Consider the following 27,323-nt stretch of genomic DNA (forward strand, 5'->3'; position numbering starts at 1 on the left):
TTTTATTTAATTGATATTATTCCTAATATATTTTATCTAAAAGGCTTCCTTCCTTTTTTATAACATTGTTCCATATGTTAATCCGTTTAATATGCTAATCTATATAGGTAATTACCATATACTATTTACCATCTAAATAATCCGTGGTAATTACACTATATTTAACATCTAAATTTATTATGGTCGTTAAACATAGAGATTTCATTCTTACGATAATTTTATATATTTTTACTTCAGATAATGTCAATTACCCGTGCATTTCATTTGATTACTTTTGAATAAAATCTTAAAAATTATGACAACTAATGAATTAATATTGTTGTTCCTAATATAAATTTTATCAAATCAGTTAACGAAATTGATAATACACATATTACATCCATAATTAGAGGAGATTAACAAAATTATGATAATTATTTCAATTCACGTATTATTATGCTAATTCACATATTATTATGTCCATACAATTATGTAAATTATTTAAATTCACAGATTATTACACATATAAAATTATGCTAATGGTTACTTTGGAATAAAATCTTAATAATTATGGTCATTGAGAAATTAGTTCAAACATTATACTTTTATTAAACGGTTTTTTATACTTGCCGTAATTTTATCTAATCAATTAAAGAAATTAATGGTACACATATTACGGACATAATTAAAGAAAATTAAACATACACATATATATTACAGATAAAATTAAAGAAAATTAAACATACACATATTACGTCCATAATTAAACGAAATTAAAATATACATTATTTTTTAATTATAATATATACTCCTTAATTACCATACTTATTCATAATACATGGACGTCATAATTAGCATAATATTAATCTATACTATATATAAAAACATAAGAATAGTAAAGGCATATTTTAAATTTTAAACAATAATAAAGGTAAATTAAAAATAGAATGAAAATATTTCAATAATAATATTCTACATCATTAATTAAAAATAGAACAGAAATTAGGTAAAAGTACCAGTGGATCTATTATTCTAATTGACTAATTAACTGAAAATAAAAAAAAATCGACTAAAAATGAATCTGATGTTACTAATTGATTGAATATATAAAAGGAAATGAATATTAATAATTGACTGTAAATAAAAAAAATATCCATAATTAACTAAAATGAAAAAGGAAATGGTCATATCATTGCAATTTAATTAAAAAAAAAACATTCTACATCATATATAATAAAGGCATATTATAAACAATATTAAAGATAAATTAAAATAATAAAGGCATATTATAAACAATATTAAAGATAAATTAAAAAAGGAACGGAAATTAAAAATGAAATGGAAAGATAAATTAAAAAAGGAACGGAAATTAAAAATGAAATGGAAATATTTCAATAATAATATACGGAAATTAAAAATGAAATGGAAATATTTCAATAATAATATTCTACATCATCAATTAAAAATGGAACGAAAATTAGGTAAATATTACTACGTAATTATTTTCATTTTTGCCTGATATTAATTTACACATAACAATCGACACTAATAATTAAAAAAAATTAAAAAAATAAAAGAACTGCCGGAGACGTCTGTTTTTTTTTTAATTTTATTATTATTATTATTTAATTATTTTAATTAAAATTATTTAAAAAGTTTATTTTAAAATTAGTAACCACCATGTCATCACAATTGTAGGTAAACAGGTCAATTTGGATTTATTTTTTTTGAAAACATGTCAATTTGTACTTAATTGCATGAGTTTATATAGTTCAGGAATCCAATTGCATTCTTTTTGAGTTCGATGGCCTAATTGCAGTTTTGTGTGTAGTTCAGTGGTTTATTTGACCATTATTCGGAGAAAAATGATATTACTAATTGATTTAAAATATAAAAAGATCGTAATCTATATTCTATACTATATATAAAAGTAAAATNAAAAGGAACGGAAATTAAAAATGAAATGGAAATATTTCAATAATAATATTCTACATCATCAATTAAAAATGGAACGAAAATTAGGTAAATATTACTACGTAATTATTTTCATTTTTGCCTGATATTAATTTACACATAACAATCGACACTAATAATTAAAAAAAATTAAAAAAATAAAAGAACTGCCGGAGACGTCTGTTTTTTTTTTAATTTTATTATTATTATTATTTAATTATTTTAATTAAAATTATTTAAAAAGTTTATTTTAAAATTAGTAACCACCATGTCATCACAATTGTAGGTAAACAGGTCAATTTGGATTTATTTTTTTTGAAAACATGTCAATTTGTACTTAATTGCATGAGTTTATATAGTTCAGGAATCCAATTGCATTCTTTTTGAGTTCGATGGCCTAATTGCAGTTTTGTGTGTAGTTCAGTGGTTTATTTGACCATTATTCGGAGAAAAATGATATTACTAATTGATTTAAAATATAAAAAGATCGTAATCTATATTCTATACTATATATAAAAGTAAAATTCTCCTATTTCATTCCCCGCCTAAACTTTTGTAGTCAATTAATGAAATATTTTATTGGTCAAATAATTAATAAAGCTTATTTGTTAAGAAAATGTAAAATAGAAATTAACTAATATCTATAAATTGATAATATGTATACTCACGTATCAATACTATTAATAAAAGTAAAATCATTTATTGGAAAAAGAAAAGGATATTACTAATTGACTGAAAATTATTTAAAAATTTTAATAGTTAATTATACTTTCCTTTTGAAAACTCTAAGTTATTTAAACTTTAAAAAAATTAATTGAACATGGGTTGTTAGATTTTTATAATAATCAAAATTAATTCATTCAAATATGGAGGAGGAAGATAAAACTAAATACAATTTGGAGAAAATGAATATACTTAAAGTATAAAAGTATAATTACACATATATTAGTGTAATTGACTAATAATAATTGCCTAATAATTATTATGATAATTAAGTTAAGCATTGGTCGTTGAATTTATTTTTATAATAATTACAATTAATTTATTTCTCATTTTCTCATATTTATTTTAGTAATAATATAATTATATAAGTCATATTACTTATAGATCTTTTTAAGATAATTTTAGACAAACAAGTCATATATTATTCAATTAATTGAGTAATATTTTTGTACTAATCTTATAATCAAATAAATGTACACGTTCAATATTAGAATTTTTTATAATTTCATCTTTATTTTTATTATCTCAATATATAATAAAAAAAATTTATTCACGCCCGGGTAATTGGACAATTATTTGTTCTAATTCAAAGGAAAATATCAGAAAACATAATCGATCCAATCAATTTCATCAATTGCGCTATATAATATTCGATGTTATAATATATATAATTGTATATTGATCCAAATATTCTTTAAATATTATAACAAATCCATTTCGTGCAACGCACGGGCGAAAATACTAGTTTTGTATAACAAAAATAAGTGTGTACATATGTGTGTTAATAATTTGGAACAAAAGCCACCATCAGTAGACTTGGCCACCGTCTAGTTCGGTACACAGTTTATAACTGGCAGTTCAATATTCATTATTGGCAAGAACCATAATTTAAACCATGACTATACAGTTCTAGATAATTTATTATGATCCAACAATTCTGGTTTATGAATCATCGATTGACATTTAAAAAAAAAAACTTTTAAATATCAAAAATTGTTTGAATTTTAATTTTAGATAACAGGTTGAAATATAAATTAAATAAACGTGTTGAATTTCATGCTTTAAAATTTTAAATCTAATATATAAATTTTAAAATTTAAAGAATTGCAATTTGTTAAAAAAAATGGCTTACATTTAGTTTTACCAAGACTAACACTCCGTCTTTTTTTTTTTTTTTTTGAATAAATAGGACCATAATATATTAATAAGGGATAAAGTACAAATAAGCCATCGTACTATTTGGGAAACAGCAATTAGGCCATCGAACTTAAATAACCCCCAAATAAGCCACTGAACTTGGTAAAAAAGAGCAATTAACATTTTTAACAGGTTAACTTCAGGTTAAAGTACAAACAAGCCACTGAACTATCTGGAAAACATCAACTAAGCCATCAAGCTCAAATAACTCCCAAATAAGCCACGTTTTTTTATGAGTTTTTTTTTTTTTTGTGAGTTATTTGAGTTTGATGGCTTAATTGATGTTTCTCAAAGAGTTTAGTGGCTTATTTGTACTTTAACCTGAAGTTCATCTGTTAAAAATGTTAATTGCTCTTTTTTACGGGCTTAGTGGCTTAATTGCTCTTTTTTACCAAGTTCAGTGGCTTATTTGGGGGTTATTTGAGTTTGATGGCCTAATTGCTGTTTCCCAAATAGTTCGATGGCTTGTTTGTACCTTATCCCTATTAATAACGAATAGAACGGAAGGCAGCAAAGCCCCGAAAGTCATACAAAAAAGTCAATTTAACGTTTTCAAGGAGGGAGTTAAACGATGAAAACAAAGTGGCAGCTGTGCATTTCAAACCCTCTAGAGCTAAAGCATCCGCAACCCGGTTTCCCTCACGATAAACGTGGGCAATGGATGACGACCAAGAAGCGATCCTTGAGTGGATGCGTTTGACCGCATTGCGAATTTTCCATGGTAACAGGTTGGTGAGAGATGTTGCTAAATGCACCAAAACAATAGAGTCAACTTCAATATGAGTCGGGATCATTGATGTTAGCTCACACCAAGATAAAGCCAAGTCAAGTGCAAGAGCTTCTGCTTCAAGTGCTGAGGAGGCTAACAAGGGGAAAGATAATCCTGCAATGAGAATGCCTTCTGAGTTCCTCAAACATGCTCCCCCGGCAGCTCCATTAATGGAGAAAAAAGCATCAGTGTTTAATTTTAAGCGGCCAGATGGCGGTTTTGGTCATTTGATCCAAATAATCCTGTGTCTCTGGTTGGTGGAGAATGATGAAACGATCCCTTCATGAACCAGAAAATAATCTGATGGACTACTTCTGCGAATAGGATGAATCAAAGATATTAACATTGCTTCTCTTTTTATTTTCGAGATGGCAGCAACCAAAGTGAATGGTAAATCTTAATAAAGTGCTGCATTGTATAAGGTCCACACCACCCAAAGACGAACACTCCGTCTTATTTGTAGAAAATAATTGAGAATGTATTAAAATAAATTTCATGGAAAAAAATTACTTTGAATATGAATTATGATGTTTGGTTGATGAGAAATATGGTGTTTGGAATAATTAATATAAATATTCAAATGTATCTACATAATAAAGATATGCCATGGTAATATCATAATTTATGTTATGATTTTTCATCTAAAGAGGTGTTAAAATTAAAATGCCAATGAAAACCGCTTTTACCATGGTCCACACAACTAAGTGAAATTTGCCCCTCTAAGAACCGGTTGTCTTTTGATTCACAATGCGTCTTGTTCATATCAGGTATGAAATTCTATTGTACGTGACTTGGTCTTCAAAGACTTGTAATGCAACCTCTTCAAACATTATGTGATGTTTCAACCATAGAGTTTCTCTCCGCAAAATTGCTGTCCATCCGAAATACTTGTTTATTGAATTTTGAGAAAAATATGAGACTTTTGGAATGAAAATTGTGGTGTAAGAAACAACTGTAGTCGATTTACAAGCAATTTTCCAAGTATAAGACAATTGTGACTTGGTCTTCAAAGGCTTCCAATTCAATAACTTCAAACATTATCTAATGGACTAATGGATATATGTTTCAAACATGAATACAATGTATCTTTGCAATTTTGATTTCCATCCGGAATGCTCAAGTGCTTAACTAATTAATGGCCATAAATTAAACTTTGTATTTGTTGAATTATGGGGAAGATATGCTAGCATGAAAGTGACTACAATCGGTGACTTGTAATTTCAAATGAAAATGAAGCTAATTAAGTCACCATTTATACTTAGTCAATTTCAATTTTAGAAAAGATAATAATAATTTTGAATTAATTTCATTTTTAGTCATAGGTTTATAGGTGACAGTCATTTTTGTAATTAGAACATCCTTATTTGGTCATAGTATTATTGTGACATGACCATTTTTTGTTACCTGTCAACAAAATTATTGAAATTTCGTTAAATATAAGGACATTTAGATCTTTTTTTATATAAAGTATGTTGACCAACTACATTTTTTATGTTTATTATTTAAAAAAAATCATAATTGAATATCGAGATGCTCTTGTATTTAACGACATTTAAATTGTTTTGTTGATAGAAAATATTGTGTAATTATTTATTAATATTTTAATGACCTAATACAAAATAAACAAATATAATTATTCAAAAGAAAAAAAGAAAATAAAGAAAAGAATATTTAAAAATAAATAAATAATGTTGTACAAAATAAACTAGTACAATTATCCAAAAGAAAAAAAAACAAATAAATAAAAAATAGTACAAAAGGCTGTCACATGTGGTAGTCCTTTTTATTTATTTATATATATATACTTCAAAATGGAGTTGCAAGCTTTTAACATGCCATAGTCTGTTTCTAGTTTGAAATGTGGTTTAATTTCAACCCACATCAATAAACAAAATTAAATAATATTTTTATGTATATGTCATATTGCAAGACTCATATTTGTATGGATGTGCATTTTGATTTAAAAAGTGTTACTTTTTATATATATATATATATACAAACATTATAATTCCCTTTATAAACAATAAACTAATTTATTCATAATTAATATTATATATTTTATATTGACTGCACCGCATTGCGGATTACTCATCTTTGTTTGTTTGATTATTGTCTGAATATGGCAACACGCGTCATACCAAACATGATACCAGGTAGTCCCTACGACCAAGTCCAAGCTTACTATAACTGTAATAATAACTACTAGTCTACTTTGTTTATCTCGTTTCCCCCCACAGTATTCATACCTAGCCTGCTGCAGTGCTGTGGCTATTTATACCAAACTCTCCAGGACACTATCTCAGCCTCTTAATGTGTAGTTGAATTCTAGGCAGGCAATCTATCTCCAGTTAGAAATGGGAAACTCTTTCATCCACCTTTTCTTTCTCCTACTTTTTTTCTCATGCAAAAACTCATACTATTCCATTGCACAGTCCACTCCTACAACTCCTACAAGTGTTGTGACAGACAAGGAGGCCTTGATCTCATTCAAGGCTAACATAAACACTGAAACACACAATACTGTGTTATCTACCTGGGACATAAATCTTTCTCCATGTAACTGGACGGGGATTGTCTGTAACCCGAAGCAGACCCGAGTCGTCGGGCTTCAGCTTTCCGGGCTTGCACTAACAGGCTCCATAAGTCCGTCTCTGGGCAACCTGTCGTTCCTCAGATCAATTCAGCTTCAGAACAATCAACTCACCGGAAACCTCCCTGATCAGATTGGCAATCTTTTTCGTCTCCGGGTTCTAAACCTGAGCTCCAACAGCATTCAAGGTGTTATACCGCCTAACATTAGTCACTGCAAGGAGCTCAGGGTTCTTGACCTGATGCATAATCAGATATCGGGATCAATCCCGGGAGAGATTGGCAATCTCCGGCAGCTGCAAATCATCAGTTTGGGGGGAAACCATCTCTCCGGCGCAGTTCCACCGTCAATATCCAACGTTTCTTCCCTCACTGTCCTCAGGTTATCCACAAACAACCTTGTTGGTGAAATTCCCAGCGATTTCGCCAAGCTTAGGTTGTTGAAAGTCCTTGATCTTACAATTAACAAAATCAGTGGCCCTGTCCCTTCTGCCATCTACAACATGTCTTCACTCCAAACCTTGGCGTTAGCCTCCAACGACTTGTGGGGTGATTTGCCTGGCGATGTTGGCGTCACCCTCCCAAATCTTCTCGTCTTCAACTTCTGCTTCAACAAATTCACAGGCAGAATCCCGGCCTCCCTTCACAATCTAACCAACATAAAAGTTATTCGCATGGCCAACAACTCCTTGCACGGGACTGTACCGCCAGGCCTGGGAAATTTACCCTTTCTTGAAATGTACAACATTGGGCATAACAAGATTGTCAGCTCGGGCGAAAATGGTCTAAGCTTTCTTGAATCTTTGACCAACAGTTCCCGTTTAAATTTCCTTGCTTTTGACTACAATCTTCTTGAGGGTGTAATCCCAGACTCCATAGGTAACCTTTCCAGGGTCCTTCAAAAGCTGTACATGGGTGGAAATCGTTTCGTTGGTACCATTCCACCTTCACTTGGTCAGCTAAGTGGCTTAACTTTGTTCGACGCACATCAAAATTCCATTTCGGGTCAGATTCCACCTGAAATAGGTGAACTGGAGAATCTGCAGGAATTGAAATTGGCTAGAAATAGGCTGTCTGGTGGAATTCCTAGTTCTTTGGGCAATCTCCAAAAACTAAATAGGATTGATCTTTCTGAAAATGAGTTGGTAGGTAGTATACCAGCTAGCTTTGAGAATTTCAGGAGTGTTCTTTCCATAGACTTATCCAAGAATAAGCTAAATGGGAGCTTGCCAAAACAGATTTTCACACTCCCTAGTCTAGCAGCTTTTCTTAATCTCTCCCAGAACTGTCTTACCGGATCTTTGCCTGAAGAAATTGGGGTCTTAGAGAATGTTGTCACAATTGACATTTCTGGCAACCTTTTATCCGGGAACATCCCGAAATCCATCGGGAAGTGTAAGAGCTTGGAGAGCCTATTGCTTGCCAATAATATGCTCTCTGGCCAGATTCCAGACACTATAGCAGACCTGAGAGGCCTGGAAACTCTAGACATCTCCTCAAACCATCTCTCCGGGCAAATTCCAACTGATATGCAGAAGTTGCAGGCCCTGCAGGTGTTGAATCTCTCTCACAACAACTTGGAAGGGCAAGTCCCCTGCAATGGGGTCTTTGCAGACCCCTCTAAGTTTCATCTGGAAGGCAATCAAAATCTCGCTTCAGACCTAACATATTGCAGGATTAATAGCCCTCGTCATAAAAGAAGACTGACCTTCATCTACATCGCGATACCTTCAATTGCAGTTTTAGCAATATTTTTCACAGCGGGTGTGGTGTTTTACATCAAACGAAGCAGAACAACCACCAAGAACCCGATTCCATCATTCGGGCAGAAGCAACACCAGATGATTACTTATGAGGAGCTCCGTCTCGCAACTGACAATTTCAGACAAGAAAATCTCATTGGAAGTGGCAGCTTTGGGTCTGTTTACAAAGCACTTCTAGGAGGAACACCCCTTGCAGTTAAAGTCATGAATATGGGGATCACCGGATACTGGAAGAGCTTTTCGGCTGAATGTGCAGCTCTGAAGAGTGTGAGGCATCGGAATCTTGTCAAACTCATCACAGTGTGCTCAAGCATAGATTCCAAAAACATGGAATTTTTAGCCCTGGTGTTTGAGTTCATGGGAAATGGGAGTTTGGAGGATTGGATTACTAGAAAGAGAAGAAACTGTAATGGGGAAGGGATGAAGGTTTTGGATAGACTAAACGTGGCGATTGATGTTGCCAGCGCCTTGAGTTATCTGCACCATGAATGTGAAACTCCCATTATTCACTGTGATTTGAAGCCCGGAAATGTTCTTTTGGACATGGACATGACTGCCAAGGTCGGAGATTTCGGTCTTGCTAGATCATTGATTGGAAGAGACGATGAACACCAACCTTCTATTAGCTCCACCCACCTTCTCAAGGGCTCCATTGGTTACATACCACCAGGTCAGTGATTCAACTAAACGTTTAAATTAATAATTAGACGACACTTTATTTATTAGTTACAGTGTGTGTTAAAAAAATGATTACTTTACGCATAAGGTCAAGATTAAAGATGGTCATACATATAAAGCGTGGACTAAGTTTGCACAACGTTTATAATTGAAAGACCAAAAGGTGCATTTGCAGAGTATGGCTTGGGGGAGAAACCATCCACCGCGGGAGACGTGTATAGCTATGGCATTCTTTTGCTCGAGCTCTTCACCGGCAAGAGTCCAACAGATGGCATTTTCAAGGGAGAGTTGAGCCTAAGAGACTGGGTGAAAATGGGCTTCCCCGACAAGATAAATGAATTGCTAGACACTGATCTCCTTCAACTAGAGAACAGCCATTGCCAAGATGGGAAGTGTGCTAGCTCAGAGATTCAAGGCAATTGTTTGATCTCCATTGTTGAGATTGGTCTGTCTTGTGTTCTTGATTCTCCAGCTGGACGCATAACCATAAGAGATGCTCTTCATAAGTTGAAATCTGTCAAAGACAAACTCCTAAAAGCCTCCCCTTAATGATTTCTACTCGTACTATTAATTAGTGTTGAGTAACATCTTTGCATCGATGTTAATGTTAAAATAAGAATGTGCGCAGTAGGTAGTATTAAAATTCTAATTAGTTTAATGTAACAATTTCATGGCTTATATGTAAAAAATATATATATATATAGTAATGTTACTCTTGAGTATACGGGGTAATCGTAAGTCAATTAAAAATCAAATCAGTCTCGAATTCTTTTTTTTTTTTTTTAAATATTTTTTATAAATATTGATTTAACAATTCTTAATCATAAATCGATACCACATTGTATCAAGTTGGTCTTAGTTCATCCATTTGAAGGTGGGGAACTGGGGACTTGGCCCATAATCAACCCAAGCCTTGCCTCTGGCATTGTTGAGGTGGCTTAAGTTTGAATCTTACAATACACACACAAATATATATAAATTAAATTTAAAAATAATTACTAATATTTGTGGGTTCGTTCAAAGTCCAAGATTATAACGGACTCGTGAAGAGCTATGTTTATGACTTACCCTATATTAACAAGGTTAGTCTTAAGCTACCCCTAAAGAGGTTTGGACCTAGATTGACATTCCATATCATACTCGGGTGTGTGGCCACATCTAACACGCATATGAGTTATTTTGGTATTTAATATAATTAGCGATGTTTAACAAGTAATATAATAAAAATAACAATATTGCGTAAAAATGTTCCACTTTTAATTGTAACTTAATTAATAAAAAATGAACATTATTAAAGTTTAAATATTGTTTAAATTTGATTTTTTGGATTAATGAACTTTTTAAACATATATCATTTGTTCAATAAATTAAAATACCAAAATTAAGAGCATGTTTGGTTGGATGGCAAATTTTTTATTTAAATTTGAGGAAAATAAAATTTCCATGTTTGGTTAATGTTAAAACTTTTTTAATAGGAAAATGTTTTTCTTAGTTTTTGAGGAAAAAGTTTTATAAGAGAAGGGAGTGATATTTTGTTTTCCATAAAAATTGAGAAGAAAGGATCATATGATTTAACAATTTTATCCTTAAAAGTGTCATCGTGTATGAACATTTTAACTTTTATACTCATTATTCATTACTATTTCAACTCTAATTAAACAATGAAATCAATATTCTCAATAATTTCTTTTTAATAACCAAAAAATAATATCAATAGTTATATAATTTTTTTTAAATAAAATTTCAATTCTATTCTTTTTCAAATATTGTCCGCGAACTAAACGCGGCCTAACAGTAAATATCCACATCCGTTTTAGGTTTAAATTCCGAAACAGAGACGGTATTAATTAATTAATACTCCGTAATTAAATTCGTGCAAAACGAGGGGAAAATTGGAGGGAAAATAGGAAAGATTATAGCGGCGCTTAAATTTAAAAACGAAAGAAGAATGCGTTTGACCAAATTTCAAAACTTTCCCCGAATCTCAGTTACCCATTTAATTTGGTTCCTTACCCGAAAACCCAACTCCCTGAAAAATAAAAACTTTCATGTCTTTGGCACCAAAACACCTGCGCGCAATTCCAAACTCAAAAATTTTCAAAACCTCAAAAAAATGGCGGATATATACACCCCAAACTCCTCCTCCCTTCCCCATCTTCACTCGTCACAACCCTCTCTAAGCCCCCGTCTCTTTTCTCGATTCGAATTCCTGTGAATCGGAGCAGAAAGGCAGAAGAGGAAGCAATGGCGGACCAAGAAAACTGCATGAGAGTCACTCGCTTGGCGAAGAAGAGAGCGGCGGATGGACTTATTGTTGAGCAACAACCGGGAAAGAAGAGGGTGGCGTTGGGGGAGATCAATGGCTTTCCAAATCAGATTGAAAATCTGGGGTCTAAACTTCACAGCCCCAAGACTAAGCAGGCGAAGAGGAAGGTGAAGAAGGCTGTTAAGAAGGTTGTGAAAGTGGAGAAAGGGGATAATGCGGTGAAGGATATTATTGATTCTAAATCCGATGACCCTCAGATGTGCAGCGCTTACGTTTCTGATATTTACGAGTATCTGCGTCAAATGGAGGTGAGTATCATATCTGTTTTAGATATATGGAATTTAAAACTTAAAACCCTAAACTTATCTTTATTGATTTTGCTATTCTGGGTAATATTTGGATATGGGTATTGAATGAATTGAGTTTCTGTAATTAGGCGCAAGAGAAAAGAAGACCTTTGCGTGATTATCTTGAGAAGGTTCAGAAGGATATTAGTGCAAACATGAGAGGGATTTTGGTGGACTGGCTGGTAGAAGTTGCAGAGGAATACAAACTTCTCTCAGATACTCTATATCTAACTATTGATTACATCGATAGATTCTTGTCCAAAAAGCCCCTCTCCCGGCAAAAACTTCAGCTTTTGGGTGTTTCATCAATGCTTATTGCCTCGTAAGAACAATGTTTCATGTTTGGAATTGTTTTTCTAGGCATTATGTTTATATAGGATTCCTGTTGCTTATTAGTTTATGTTTTGTGATGATTGACAGGAAATATGAGGAGATTAGTCCTCCCCATGTGGAAGATTTCTGTTACATTACTGACAATACCTATACCAAGCAAGAAGTAGTGAAGATGGAAGAAGATGTGCTCAATGCCCTCAAGTTTGAATTGGGAAACCCCACAATTAAGACATTCCTTAGGTATGCCACATTCATTATATCTTTGCTCTTGACTATATATACCTTTGCACTAGTGGATAATTATTATTAGAGTCACCTATCTGATATATTTGTGCTTTCTTTTGTGGATGTTGCAGAAGATTTACCCAGATTGCTCAAGAAGACTATAAAGTAAGTTTGCAACTCATAAAATTCCCATGTATATATAGTCATTATTCTTGTTTTGTTTTGTTTTTTTTTTTTTTTTTTTTTTTTTTTTTTTTTTTTTTGTTTTGTTTGAGTGATGAGGGAAACTTGTAGTCATTACTTAACCTGTTTTGTTTCTTTTCAATGGTGCTTATCTTTGTTATTTCTGTTTCTCCAGTCACAAAATTTGCAGTTGGAGTTCATGGGCTACTACCTAGCAGAGTTGAGTTTGTTGGACTATAGCTGTGTAAAGTTTTTACCTTCTATGGTGGCTGCAGCTGTTGTATTCCTTGCAAGGTTCACACTTAACCCAGAAGTGCATCCCTGGGTAAGCAAATTGTGTCACTGCAAATTTTGTCTGATAATTTGTATGGTGAGAGTTTGGATGTGCTAATTTTGATCTTGAATTTGTAGAACCAAGCACTGCAAGATTACACTGGATATAAGCCAGCTGATTTTAAGGAATGTGTTTCTATCATACATGACTTGCAATTAAGTAAAAGAGGAGGATCTTTGGTGGCTTTAAGGGAGAAATACAAGCAGCCCAAGGTATACATCTTTTAATCTTTAATATTCCTCCAAACATTTCTCAGATTTTGTGGCCAACAGTTGTGTTTGTTATGTGATTGTCTGACTTGAATTTGATGGGTTTCTTGTAACAGTTTAAAAGCATTTCAGCACTGTTGTCTCCAGTACACATCCCAGATTACTATTTTGAAGATCCAACAATGTAAAAACATGGGCTGGTGAATGAAGATTTGCATTATACAGAGTAGCATAGAGAGTTTTGTTGAAGCCAGGCAGTCCTGAGGTGTAGGAAGACTCTTCATTCTGGTGGCCTGCTTGTTTTGACATAACTTGATGTGGCTTTAGAGTTTAGACAAATCTGGAATGATATCATATACTTAAAACAGTACCTTAGTTTGCACAATCTACAGAAATTTTATGTTCAAAGTTCTGATATTTTATTATGATTCATATATACTTGGGATAACTGTAAAATAGTATTGTTGGTTTTATCACCTTTGACTGGTAACAAGAATGCAAGCAAGGATTTAAAACATGACAATACTAAAAATTGCCTCTTTACATGTCCTTTTAGGGGTATTTGTACATAGGTGCTCAGCGTAAAATAGAAAACAAAAGCAGTCTAAATCTTGTTGGCAAAGCAAAGGACCATATGACCATCAATTTTCTAAAATTCGACTAGGATAGTGAATTTAAAGTTTGTAATTTTAAACCATGGTTTGAGGAGTGGGACAAATGATAGGGAATTAGCCTAAAAAGTGTTAAGAGGTAGGGAGCTTATTTTGGGGAGTGGAAAGGAGGTTGAAAAAAGTGGAATGAAGAAAAAGTTATCGTGAAACATAAAGAAATCCCATGTATTTAAAGTAGGGCTCTTCTAGTTCTCCTCTGCTACGTTAAGCAGAAAAAAGCAAAAAATAAAAGGCGTAATCGTGTGTTGTGTCCCTTGTTTGCAGGGTGTACTCATTCTCCCTTTTTCTCCTTTAACTCCTCCTTACTACTTCCCTATATAATTCAACAAAGCCATTTTGCTTTCTTTGACCTTTCCCCTTTCTTTCTTTCTAGCTATATATCTCCCTGGACCCCCAAGAAATCTCCGTCAAATTTCACAATGCGAATCCCACATGCCCTGAAGCTAATGGCTATGGCGTTTCTCTCCGTCCTGTTGGTAATTTCTGCAGATGAGAATATCACGGCCGCGGTGGTGGTTGTGGGCACGGCCCAGAAACCATCTTCAACTTCAGCGCCGCCGCACAAGCATCATTTGAAGCAACGCCAGGTGTTCTTACCAAGCAAGAGAAGAGTCCCTAACGCCTCTGATCCTCTTCACAACCGATGATGATATGATCGATAGCACGCAAGAAAGAAAGAAAGAAAGAAAGAAACGTTCGTTCGTACCGGCCAGTGAATATAATGGTTAGGCTATGAAATTTTTGTTCGGAAATATATATAATTCTCAGTCGCGTTTCGTAGGCAGGGCAGTCCGTCGTCGTCATCAGAAAACCTTAGAAAATTAAAGGACGAATTCATGGTAAATGTGGGTGTGTAAAACGTAAAAGCTAGCTAGCAATATATGTTGTTGAATGAAAAAGTGTGTGGTTTTGAGCAGGGACAAGACTACATGATGTTCTTTCTTTGCTGGAATGATGATAAAGATTATAGAGCCTCGTGAATTGCAGACTCTGCTCTGCTTTTTGTAGTAACAGTGAATGAAGCTTTGCGTGTTGCTGTTGCTGTATGTATGTATGTATGAAAGGTATTCAAATTTCAATACAAAGCAAAGGCTATCATCATCATCACCATCATCATCATCATGTATACTGAAGCATGTAATTTGACTGCCTTTATGGGACTTTAAGGATTTCTTTTTGAATATATATATTTATGGTTTGGACGCAGGCTCTTTTCTCTTCCTCTTTGGCACAATATATTTGTCCTTTTGGCACTGTCTTTTTGTTCTCATCTCTCTCTCTTCTTCTCCATCTTTATTGTCCCTTTGAATAGTCATGATGAAGTCGCATCGTTAGTACCACTGCTCTGCAGATTCTTGAAACGCCGGATAGAGTTTCCCGTTTGCTTTATTCATACCATTCTTTCATGTCAGTTTCATGGCGGATTTATGCATGCCACCTACCCAAACAATACGCTAGCCTCGTAATAACACCAAAAATTCCACTCTACTTTTTTTTTTTTTTTTTGAAATGAAAAGAAGCTATTATTAAAACTAGCTAGGAAAAAACGCAATACATTCGAGGATACAAATTCTGAAAGTTTGCCGCCTTAACATGAGCTTGAGCTAACATGTTTGCTGATCTCTTAATTAAACGACAAATTAAATAATCAAAATTAGCCATAATGTTAACACAAAAGTTGGCAATGTAGCCCGTGTAAGATAGATCTTTGCTATTATGTGATAATGTTGAGATGGCACTTGTGCTATCTGATTACAACAATCTCTTAGCCACGAAAGAGCTTCTATGCATGTCATTACTTCTGCCATGTGATCAGTAAAGTTTTCCATTCGTGGCTGCCACAAAAGTTTCATTATCCGTTACCTGGTTGCTGTGCAGATTTAATACTACTCTACTTGTTAATTAATATAATTAAAATTTTAATTAGCATGTTTAGGCATGTTAATTAGCACTGTAATCCATCAGGTGATGTTTAGCTTTTAAGGCTTGAATTGGGTCAGCAGCCTACTTTTAGTTTCTGCCACTTTAATTTCTTTATACTTTCGATTTTGGTGATTTTACTTTATTAAAATTTAAAATTGACATAAATTATTATGTAGTTTGATAACACATCTGTTATCATTTTAAATGGATGATCACACGATTAAATAGATACTATTAGTTCTTAGTGAGACGAAGTATTACTCTATAAAAAGTTATTTGAAATAATGAAACAAATTTGAATTTATCAACCAATTTTTATAAAATCAATTTACCAACCAATTTTAAACAATCATTGAATTAGCAACCTGAGAGACCGAAGACTGGCCTGGATCACCGGAGAAACCTGTTTTTTTTTTCTTTTTTTTTTTTTTTTTTTTTTGGGGTGGGGGTAAGGTTAGCATGTTAGTTAGCATTGCATGAGTAGAGTAATGAGTGATAAGCACGTTTGTCTAATTGTGCTTTGCATAACCTTTACATCGAGAACCAAACCACCAATTAGCGACAAGGCGTGTACTTACTAAAGGTGCTAAAATAATAAAGCTCGCCTTAAGTTTAATGATTCAAAACTATATGTTTTACATTAAAGGTGTGTTCGGAAATTCGAAAAATAATTTATTTTCATGAAAGATAAATAGAAGAAAAATGATTAGCAATAGTAAATGAAATTCGTTCAAGGAAAAATTTGTTATGCTTTCAAGAAAACAACTTTTCCTCTTTTTGAGGGAAGTCATTTTTCAGGCGCGAGGTATTCATTTTCTTACTTTAAAAGAAAGAAAACAACGCAACTTAAACTTTAGGTTCACTCACCTTAAGTTTCAACACTCACGCACCTTGAACATACAAATCAAGCACTTTAAGCACACAAACCACACATTTTAAGAAGAAAAAAAACACACCTTTAGAAGGAAAACCACGCACATTAAAATTTGATCTAGATACAAAAATTACCAAATTGTCACCACGTTTTTTTGTTTTGTTTTTTTGTAATCCTAGACGTTGATTTAAGCAAGATCCATGGCTCAGATTTAACTGCACAACTACACAGAAACTGAATTCTATATATAAGTTTAAAATATAAGAATTACACAACAATAATAGAAGGAAGGAGAAAAAATATATTATTCTTATGTACATAATTGTTGGACAAAGTCCTAGAGAAATTTATGCTTATACCACTTTGAATATGCTTGTTTAGATAAGAGTTACGACTCTATCTACTTCAAGCCTATTCCTATATGAATTAAGATAATCAAACCGTCCTAGGTTAGCCCATTTTAATGCCCCGCGCCTAACTTTACTGCATTAATTGGTCTATTGATATTGTGATCTTGCCCATCCAATAACTCTCTAAAATCAAATTTATATAAATTTTACCCATAAAAACTACTCCTTAAAATAACTTCTAAAAAATGATTTTCGAATATGTATTATTATTGTCCAAACTTTGTGGTCTAGCGCACCAAGTTGTACTCCCATATGAGAGGTTGTGAATTCAAACTTTAAGGTGAGATAGTTTTATAAATACACCATTAAGGTGATCTATAAATATGAGGTTGGTAATTTGGATGTGATCTCCTTTGTTTATGTGGTCGTAAGTTTTCAATAGAACCATGTAAAATCTAATGTTGTTCATTTTTTATTTTTTTGTTCTTGATTTCCTAATCTTTTTTCTCAACAATTCTTATCCACAAGATGAGAACATTTGAATTTTAGTAACTCTAACAAAGACTTTTATATTCTCGTTTTATATTATAATTCATATTGAACATGTTTAATTTGCTAGCATTTGCAGCAATCAATTGCTTTCTTCAAGAATATGAAGTTCGAAGTTGACCCAAACAAGTATTAGTACAGACTTTGCAGTGTTGCATACTGGCCCAGTAGAAAAATCTGTTCTTTAAACTCCCCCTTGCTTTTCAGCTCTGATTAGCTCAATCATGGAGAAACTTGAATACTACTATGCTGCAGGTTTACTTTCTTTTCTTTTTCTCATTCTTCTCAGAAAATCTGTTTATAATCGCAAGAAAAATCTACCACCTAGTCCGATTGCTTTTCCGGTGATCGGTCACTTTTTCCAGATCAAGAATCCTCTGCATCAATATCTCGCCTCGTTATCGGCTAAATACGGCCCGATTTTATTCCTCCGGTTTGGCTGCCGGTCCATTGTGGTCGTGTCGTCGCCGTCTGCAATTGAAGAATGCTTCACAAAGAACGATATTGCGTTTTCAAACCGGCCGCCGACCATGGCGGGGGACCGGTTGACTTACAACTACACCGCCGTTGTATGGGCTCCGTACGGCCATCTTTGGAGGGTTCAACGCCGATTAGCCGTCGTGGAGCTATTTTCTACCGTCAGCCTCCATAGATCCTCCGTCATAAGGGAAGAAGAGGTCGGAAGTCTAGTCCGGTCTCTGTTCAGAGGCTCCGGCGACGGGAAATCGGCCGTGGACTTGAATAGTCTGGGAGGGACGTTGACTTTCAACGCGATGATGAGACTTGTCGCCGGAAAACGGTGTGTGGAGGAAGAAGATGTGGGGGGAGTGAAAGGAAAAGAGATTATTAAAGAAATCAGAGGGGTTATCTTTTTCAGTGAACCGGTTATGAGTACGTGTGATTTTTTCCCGGTTTTGAGGTTGTTTGGGTACAAAGGGATTGAGAAAAAGATGATCTTGTTCCAGAAGAAGAGAGAAGAATTCTTGAAGGGTTTGTTGGATGAAACCCGACACAAGAAAACATGTTCTTCTGATTCCGATGTTCTCAAGAACAGGGAGGATAAGAAGTCTTCAATGATTGAAGTCCTCTTGTCCCTTCAAAAATCAGAGCCTGAATTCTACACAGATGATCTTATCAAGAGTTACATATTGGTCTGTACATTTTTTTTTAATATTATTGACTCTGTTACATTATAGTATCTGTTCATTAATACTTTCTGAGTAACATATTACAAGGTTTTGTGTTTCAGATGATGTTTGTAGCAGGGAGCGAGACCTCAACAGTAACCATAGAATGGGCAATGACGCAGCTTTTATCTAACCCGAAGACAATGCGCAATCTGAGGTCCGAGATTGACAGCAACGTAGGAGCTGAGCGTCTGCTAAACGAGGCTGATCTTTCCAAGCTTCCCTATTTGCGTTGTGTTGTGAATGAGACACTAAGGTTATGCCCTCCCGTGCCACTTCTCTTACCTCGTTATACAACCCAAGATTGTGTGATTGGAGGGTACGAGGTTCCCAAGAATACGGCGTTAATGGTTAACGCCTGGGCGGTGCATCGGGACCCGGAGGTGTGGGAGGAGCCGGAGAAGTTCATGCCGGAGAGGTTTGAGGCAATGGAGAAGGAAAAAGATCAAGGGTTTAACTACAAGTTTGTCCCGTTCGGGATGGGGAGAAGATCTTGTCCCGGAAATAACATGGGTTTGAGAACAGTATGTTTGGCATTGGGGACATTGGTTCAGTGTTTTGACTGGGAAATTGGTGGAAAGGATAAAACCGCCGGCGATGTCATCTCGACGGCTAAGCCTCTGGAAGCAGTGTGCAGTCCTCGCAAAACTGCCATTCCATTTCTCTCCCAACTATAATGATTCAAGTATGCTTAGAATGTCTGCATTATGAAACAAAACATTGTACACATGTTTCTTGTTACAATAAAGTTGATAATAAATCAAGAATTGGTCACATGTTTCTTGTTACAATAATGTCTCTGACATTGTGCACATGTTTCTTGTTTCGACTCCCCCAGAGCGGGTTGGGTTTCATGGCTTGAATTGATCAGCTATAAGCAATTTAAATTACTTTACTTCAGTTCTTTGACAGCTAGGGTTATAACTTATTAAAACATGATTTACTTCATGCATTACCTCGCGTATTGCTGCAGATTTCTCTTGTGACTCAAGAATTAGTCATAAAAATCGTTTCTTTGAGGTAAAGTTTGCAACTTTGGCTGGATTGCAGTACAAAATCATAATGTCACTTCAAAAAACTCTAATCTGATTAAATCTTTACTTTAATTTTAATGGCACAGATAATCTATCTCTCACTTCAGAGTTCAGAACTTCAGATCGCCGAAATTTGACCATGACCCGCCGCACTGAATCATTCATCTCGACCCTAAATCCAGGTTTCTGTGCTGCCTCCCTTTAAGAAATTCTTTGATTGTGTTCTGCAAAGTTGGTCTATAAAATCTTGAGAAACTGATTAATGATTGCAATTTATTAGGTTGTCGTGTCGTGTCGGAGTACGCCATTGGAGTAAGATCATTTCCTGTCCGTGACGGCTGAGTCTTGAACCACAACCGGTTTTCCCATGTTGGTTGGACGAGTTTTGCCTTAAAATATTGCATGTAAGAATTTTTTTTTGATATATTAGATAAAGATTAGTCAAATTAATCTTAAGCCTCCAAAATCCTTATTCAAGTGTAGTTGGAGGAGATAAATTGATTCATTTTGTTCGTTTTCTAATTCCACCCCTTTTCTGTACACTCTGCACACAAAGAGTCTTCATGACCTCGATTAGTCATATCTTTCAATGAGCCTCTGATTTCTAATGAGATTCAAACCTCTACATTGTTACTGTAACAAGACTTTTAAGGTGATTGGTCAAACTATAATTGAGATATTCTTGCGCGGCGCATGTATGAATATATTTTCCATTTTCAGCTTCTCTTTGGCCGTGAAAGTTACTGAATTTAGGCGACTAGATTCTCCACAAAGACCAAGTCCAGGATACTGGCCTGGCTTTAGTATTTTGCCTCCTCAGATGAGAGACTACAATGGTTGACAACTTGAGATTCCTTCACTACACATACAGCAAATTTAATAATTTTATACTCCATCCTTTCATTGGAATATTAATGGGTGGTGATGGAGCAATATACCTTGCTTGAAACGATCGATCACCCCTCCTCAGTTCTTGTGATGAACAGATGATCGAGACTTCCCATTACTTTTCACATTAATTGAACCTTGATTCCTTTCAAACAGTATCACCAAATCTTCAATGTTGTCCATGCCTAATATGTTACTGGAAGATAACAATGCTACAGCGTAGTAGCGTAAAGCCAGTGGAGCCCAATAACATCCGCTTCATTTTTCAAACCCGAATCGCATTTGCTGATTGAGTCGGGTATGTACAGTGCAATATGATACGGTATAGGGGTAATCGTTCTAAATGTTTCATCATGGCAATTAATAAAAGACCTCATATGCTTTCTGGGGTGCAAGACTCACTCTAATAGGCCGAATTATATAATCTCTTTTTCTTCATTTTTGTTTTCTGTTCTTGATCTTTTGATAGTCAATATCAAATGCTGATTAGGCAACTAAAGTAGCTTTTCTTTTATCTTTCTGAGAATTCTAAATATAAAACAAAAACAAAAACAAAAAAAAAAACCAAAAAATTGTGTGAAATAGTTTCACACAGGACTAAAAATGATGTGAAAAGTGTAAAATCATGAAAATATCCCCACATAATTCGAAAGTATATATACAATCAGACATGGAAATACAGCCCTAAAAATTTACACATCTCTATAAATAATGGTTTATGGTGTAAGGTAATTTACAAGCTTTGTGTATGTATACTTCAACATATCAATCTTCGTTCTACAAACTACAATATAATGAAAGGAAAAATGGCAAATTTTGTATGTATATATACTTTGATCATCAGTGACCACTGCCTTTCTTGCTTGGACCAGAAGCCAACACGAACGCATTATTACTCTTCGCTGCACCGCCGCCCGTTCTGCTATTAAACGAGTTGGTCGTCGACTTCCCGGACGGCGGCACACCGCCGGCCTTCTTGTTCGCCGTCTCCGATAGTAATACGCGGCACTGAGCCGTGGCGATTTGTGCGGCCGCCATTATAAGCAATAAAAATCCCAGAACAGCATAAAAGCTCTTCATTATATTGATGAGCTTTGTTCTGGGTATTGTGTGGGATTACGTTTAAATAGTTCCAGGGTGATACAAAGGCATGTGTGTATATATACAAGTGGCGATATAGAGAGAGAGAGGGGCGGAGGTGAGGGGACGGTGAAGGGCGAGCCTCTAAAAGTGGGGGATTTGATTAATTGGAATAATTCGAGTTAGCTTTTGTTTTTGCATCTAATATTCTAAATCTCACGGACGGATGGCCAGCTAGCGTAGAATTTGGACGTAAGGACCAAGTGAATTGATAAAAAGGGTTCAAACATTCCCCACAATGCTTCAGCTAGATAGCTCGTCTTGACCCAACTTACGGTGAAACAAAAGGTCGGATATTTTTGCCCCAAAAAGGCAGCCTAGTAAGCAGAACATGATTCTTAAGTCAGGAGTTCGGTTATAAATTTCTGGTCAGCACTTTTATGATCGAGTCTGTCACATTAGATTTTTTTAAAGAAAACTTTAATCTAATATACATATCATCATATATTAATCATGAGTTTGTCACACCACCTAAAAAAAAGTAGATTTTTTTGGTGCCACTAATTTTTATATTGCTTCTTGTCTTTTGAGACATAAGAGTCAAGAACACAAACTTGGATGAGTTTTCACATAATCTTTTGTTGGCCTGACGACCAAAACAAATACATGCGTACATGTAAGGCTGCGTGTGGATAGCCTACTTCTTTATCATCGTGTTATAGCACTGAACAACTGTAGGTTTGGTTGAATCGATTGGTGATATAAAGAATTCTCGTTCAAACTCACAACAAATATCAAATAGTAGAAAAATAATGAATCTTTTTATATATTAACATGTAACTATGCGACAAATGTATTAATAACGGAATAACATAATAGTCAATTGATATAATTATAATATCTTATTTAAATTAAGGTGATAAAGCCCATCTAATAAGGAATCATTTTTTGTTATTTTAGTCATAATTCGTTTATAACAAAATACTCAAGTATATGCATATTATTCGGCAGACACATTTCCAAAAGAGTGGGGAGGACTGATACCTTCTTCTTAACTTAAATGTATTATATACTACTTTGAATAAAAATGTTTTTCCAACTTTTAATCCATGGACCTTACGGGGCCGAAACGCATATTAAGCCCAAAACGTCTTTAGCCTTCTATATATGATGAGACCAAATAACTCATTTATACTTGGGCCGTGTCACAGTAATCAATGTCCAGATAACAAGTGGGCTTGGGAAAAAAACAAAAGTTTATATGCGGTGGTTGATGTAGGGACAAAATGTCAATTCCATACAAGATTTCTCTGTGATATTGTTGGCATCTTTCTAAAAAAGTATTCCCATTTCCACTTTTAACCTCTTCCTTAACCTTTTGCTGTTCTCTCTATCTTCATCTTCTGTCATAACATAAACTATACAGTTACGAGATTTACCGTTCGATCTTTGTTCCAACGGTTAATAATTCAGCAAACAAACGACAAACAATTGGTGTTAAAATACCTATTAAGGCAAGGCCAAATTGCGGTAGAGTTTGGTCAAGGGTAATTAAGATAAATTGCAAACATAAATGTACATAGGATTTCGTATTTATAATGTACTATTCTTACCAAACATTTTGGAAATAGACTCGCACCAAATAAATAAGACATATCACCCAAATACGGAGAAATATTAGGAATAAGGTTTTTTTCTTTTGGTTAATGTGGTAGCGAGTAATTAGAGTTTGATTCTTATACTAAAACAAATCACGAGTTTATTCTTGCTAATGTTCTTTTCAGTCAAGCGAAATAGCTGTGACCCTCTATAGTGAGAGGTTACAGGTTTGATTCCCAGTGGGGCGTGGTCTCTTTATGCTTCAGTAGGTTAAGAAAAATACGTATGAACACATTGTAATAGAGTCAATAGTATTAAAAAAAAAAAAAAAAAAGGCAGGGTAATGTGGGAAGGAGATTATTGTCATTTGAGGAATCCACTTCCGGAAACGGCATTCATTTCTCCAACTTTCTGATTGTCGATAATGATAATTGATAAAGAAAGCCCCATATGCATGTGATGCTGCGTAATTGTGGAACCACTACATCCCATTTTCCAGCAATCCCTATTTTCTGTAAATTATATACCTAACCTAACCTCGGAGTTGCACCTTTTTCCCTCTATATTTTTGTTCAGATCTGCCGATGAAGCGGCCCCATACTTCCGACGACGGCGACGGAATCCACGGTTCGAACGAGGAGGAGAAGAAGAAGACGAAGACGAAGGTTGAGGAGAAAGAGTCCGGGCGTACGTTAGCGTCGGCGGGACCGATGCCGACGGAATCCGTGTTGTTGGACGAGAACTTGCTGTACGAAGTGCTGAAACACGTGGACGGGCGTACGCTAGCGTGGGCGGCGTGCGTTAGCAAGCTGTGGAAGCGGACGGCGCAGGACGAGCGGCTCTGGGAGCTGATGTGCCTCAAGGACGGCTCGCGCCGCAATCAGCAACAGCAGCAGCTCCGCAACGTGGTCCTCGCCCTCGGCGGCTTCCGTCGGCTCTACTCGCTTCACCTCTGGCCGCTAGTTAAACCGTCGTCGTCGTCCTCCTCCTCCTCTTCGTCTACGCCGGCGTGTACCTGGCCGTGCCTGCCGCCGCCTCCAAAGCCTTCGTCGGCCAAATTCGCCGCGGGGAAAACACGGTGGGGAAACGACGAAATGAATCTCTCGCTCTCCCTCCTCTCGATCCGGTATTACGAGAAGATGAATTCCAGTAATCGTCACAAACAAACGTGATAAAAATCACCAAACATTTGGGCTTTGACTTTTATTATTATTCCTTCATATTCATCTATATCTGTATTTGTTTTTATTAACTCGATTTATATGATTTAGATTAGAGATCTGTAATGCTTGTATTGTATTTTATTGTATGCTTTTGATTTCCACGAATTTATTAAACTTACATCTCAACTTTCAGATGCAACTTGTCTCTAAGCAACTCTTTTCATATGTTTTTATTTTCATTAAAAAGAGAATTAAGTCAAATCACAAATATATTAATCACACTTATGACTTATCAGCCACATTTCTCCATTATTCCTACAGGCTACAGCCCTTATTATACCAATAAGACACTCATTGGACCAATCCTAGTTAAGTTTGATAACTAGCTAATGAATGCTTGAGTTTTTAAACTGAATCGAAATTCAAATTGAATCAAATTCTAGACAAAATCGAATAATTGTAAGTTACATCAAACTAAAATTGTAATTACCATCCAATGACTTTCGGGAGTAGAAAATGACAGTTGTTATGCCATGGACTCGTGTCCAGGTCCATGTTCACAATTTTAATAGTTCACAACTTTTGAACTCTATATTCATAATTTCGCTAGAAAATGAGACACCTTCACAATCACAAATATGGGTTAGCCTAAGTTTTTAATTAAGCCTACCATGTTTAGCTTTATGGTCTAGATTGTTGGGCTTCTCTATTTTAGCCTTGTTGTTTGATAGGCTCTTGTCCCACTAACCTTATTTTGTATTGTTGGACTTTTTATTGTCATCATTTGGCTTTCTTTCACATAGGCCATTGGCTACTGCTGCGACCTGCGAGAACCTGGAAAGTGTGGAATGCTCCGATCCGTCACTGCCCACCTCATTTCCACCAATCGTTTATGACTAACGAGCTGAGACCAGCTGAATAAAATAAAGAATGGCTCACAGAGTCATCATTCAATTTTTCTTCTGGAGGCTTGAAAATCTCTGCACTGCACCTTCTTGTCACCTCCTCTCCTCCATGCATATACGTCTCTCTCGTCGTACTATAAATACTGGACAGCCATCCACTCTTTAGTGTACCAAAACATTAACCAACACTCAATTAAACTAAAAAGATCTAGCGAGCGAGCTATCTCGACCAAATGGCCAGAGGCAACCTCATTTCTTTGGTCTTTTTCATGGCTGTTTTTTTGGTTTTCAGTGTCGGAGCTCGTCCCCTCCTCAGTCTCGAGCATGAGAGCGCTGAAAACGCCGCAATGGCGAAGATTATGGATGAACTGCACGTTGCAGGAATGAAGCCTGAAGGTCAGAGTTCTAGGGGAGAAGGGCACAGCTCCACGGATTCTCTGATTACCATTGGGGATATCAAGAACTCTGGACCAAGCCCAGGAGCAAATCATTAATTTCTTCGCTCAGCTCATCTTTGATTATGCTGTTTCAATTCCTATTGCAATGAATTGCAGCCTTTAGAAATTAGTTGATCCGCTATGTGATTTTTTGATTATTTATTTATTTATGAATATTGTAATTGGAGTTTTAGTGATTGTATTTGTTGAATATTTATGTGATGATTGTAATTCGCTTGCTTAACAATTGTTATACTATATACTAGAATTCATATTGCATTGTGAACCTTAATACAAAAATTATGTACCTTCACTTAACACATTTTGTACTTATAGTTAACCGTTTATGTACATGTAAACAAATAACGATAATTGCTGACACATAATATGATAACTACCAGTACAGAAGATACATAATTTGTCAACTACATATATAAAATTTGAAAGTTATTATATATTTTGGATCAGGGTCTACAATACAAGTTAAACCCTGATCCATGGTACAATTTGCCCTTGTTTAATCTTAATGAAACTCAATAAGTTTAGTGATATATTTGACACTTAAAAAAAAAAAAAGAATTCTACACATTTTGATAGGTGTATTGGGCATCGATAAGGATGATGGAACTTTTATTTTCCTCTTTTTATCAAAGTCCATTGGAATTATTATTATTATTATTATTATTTATAATTTTAGAACAAACCTCGGTTTCGACTTAAATTTTGAAATGTTAAAATTTGTGTGGAAATTGAATATACCTCGATTGTGTTTGTTAATTTTCTACTAAGTTGTACTCGCTCTGTCTCATTTTATGTTTTTCGGTTAACGAAACTTGGCTTAATTTATTTTTATCTAATTTTTCATAATATTAAGTTTAGTATTAGTATATAAAATTTATATATTTAAAACTATACTAAAAGTACTATTAAACACAAAAAAAAAAACACAAAAAATTAAATTTAAAAATAAGTAAAAAATATTAAAGAAAACAAATAAGGAATAAATAGTTAATTTGACCAATAAATAGTAAGTATGTTCTATAAAATAGAACAGAGGGAGTACCAACTATTATTATTTTTTTTTTGGAGGGGAGGGGTGGGGGTGGGGGGGGGGG

General features: G+C 34.7%; 4 protein-coding genes across 5 annotated transcripts; all 4 read left to right on the forward strand.

The window, feature by feature from the left end:
- Window positions 1-6,944: 6,944 nt before the first annotated feature.
- On the forward strand, window positions 6,945-10,375 carry LOC116021879 (probable LRR receptor-like serine/threonine-protein kinase At3g47570). 2 transcript variants are annotated; one of them, XM_031262395.1, is made up of 2 exons: window positions 6,945-9,643; window positions 9,815-10,375. In XM_031262395.1, the coding sequence occupies exons 1-2, from the start codon at window positions 6,976-6,978 to the stop codon at window positions 10,198-10,200; spliced, it is 3,054 nt and encodes a 1,017-aa protein (XP_031118255.1). In that variant the 5' UTR covers window positions 6,945-6,975; the 3' UTR covers window positions 10,201-10,375. The 2 variants fall into 2 exon arrangements, with proteins under 2 accessions (XP_031118255.1, XP_031118262.1); XM_031262402.1 differs by having other exon boundaries at window positions 9,827-10,375.
- A 1,190-nt stretch (window positions 10,376-11,565) lies between these two features.
- Window positions 11,566-13,984, forward strand: LOC116022479 (putative cyclin-A3-1). Its single transcript, XM_031263207.1, has 7 exons — window positions 11,566-12,225; window positions 12,354-12,586; window positions 12,685-12,837; window positions 12,954-12,987; window positions 13,181-13,330; window positions 13,417-13,551; window positions 13,665-13,984. Exons 1-7 carry the CDS (start codon window positions 11,896-11,898, stop codon window positions 13,734-13,736), a joined length of 1,107 nt encoding a protein of 368 aa, XP_031119067.1. The 5' UTR covers window positions 11,566-11,895; the 3' UTR covers window positions 13,737-13,984.
- Window positions 13,985-17,874: 3,890 nt separating this feature from the next.
- LOC116022279 (cytochrome P450 81C13-like) lies at window positions 17,875-19,890 on the forward strand. The gene is made up of 2 exons (XM_031262918.1): window positions 17,875-19,066; window positions 19,165-19,890. The coding sequence occupies exons 1-2, from the start codon at window positions 18,140-18,142 to the stop codon at window positions 19,777-19,779; spliced, it is 1,542 nt and encodes a 513-aa protein (XP_031118778.1). The 5' UTR covers window positions 17,875-18,139; the 3' UTR covers window positions 19,780-19,890.
- A 4,210-nt stretch (window positions 19,891-24,100) lies between these two features.
- On the forward strand, window positions 24,101-25,065 carry LOC116022766 (F-box protein GID2). Its single transcript, XM_031263632.1, has one exon. It carries the CDS (start codon window positions 24,288-24,290, stop codon window positions 24,873-24,875), a length of 588 nt encoding a protein of 195 aa, XP_031119492.1. The 5' UTR covers window positions 24,101-24,287; the 3' UTR covers window positions 24,876-25,065.
- Window positions 25,066-27,323: the final 2,258 nt, after the last annotated feature.

The sequence above is a fragment of the Ipomoea triloba genome, chromosome 1 (genome assembly GCF_003576645.1).
Source record: "Ipomoea triloba cultivar NCNSP0323 chromosome 1, ASM357664v1".
Taxonomy (NCBI): domain Eukaryota; kingdom Viridiplantae; phylum Streptophyta; class Magnoliopsida; order Solanales; family Convolvulaceae; genus Ipomoea; species Ipomoea triloba.

What these genes read in the sequence shown, in the direction of transcription:
- LOC116022479 (XM_031263207.1), top strand. Translation starts at nt 11,896, where the DNA reads ATGGCGGACCAAGAAAACTGCATGAGAGTCACTCGCTTGGCGAAGAAG. An exon ending in TCATCAATGCTTATTGCCTC is followed by an intron (nt 12,587 to 12,684) that starts GTAAGAACAATG and finishes GATGATTGACAG; the next exon opens with GAAATATGAGGAGATTAGTC. An exon ending in ACAATTAAGACATTCCTTAG is followed by an intron (nt 12,838 to 12,953) that starts GTATGCCACATT and finishes TGGATGTTGCAG; the next exon opens with AAGATTTACCCAGATTGCTC.
- LOC116022279 (XM_031262918.1), top strand. Translation starts at nt 18,140, where the DNA reads ATGGAGAAACTTGAATACTACTATGCTGCAGGTTTACTTTCTTTTCTT. An exon ending in TTATCAAGAGTTACATATTG is followed by an intron (nt 19,067 to 19,164) that starts GTCTGTACATTT and finishes TTTGTGTTTCAG; the next exon opens with ATGATGTTTGTAGCAGGGAG.
- LOC116022766 (XM_031263632.1), top strand. Translation starts at nt 24,288, where the DNA reads ATGAAGCGGCCCCATACTTCCGACGACGGCGACGGAATCCACGGTTCG.
- LOC116021879 (XM_031262395.1), top strand. Translation starts at nt 6,976, where the DNA reads ATGGGAAACTCTTTCATCCACCTTTTCTTTCTCCTACTTTTTTTCTCA. An exon ending in CATTGGTTACATACCACCAG is followed by an intron (nt 9,644 to 9,814) that starts GTCAGTGATTCA and finishes AAAGACCAAAAG; the next exon opens with GTGCATTTGCAGAGTATGGC.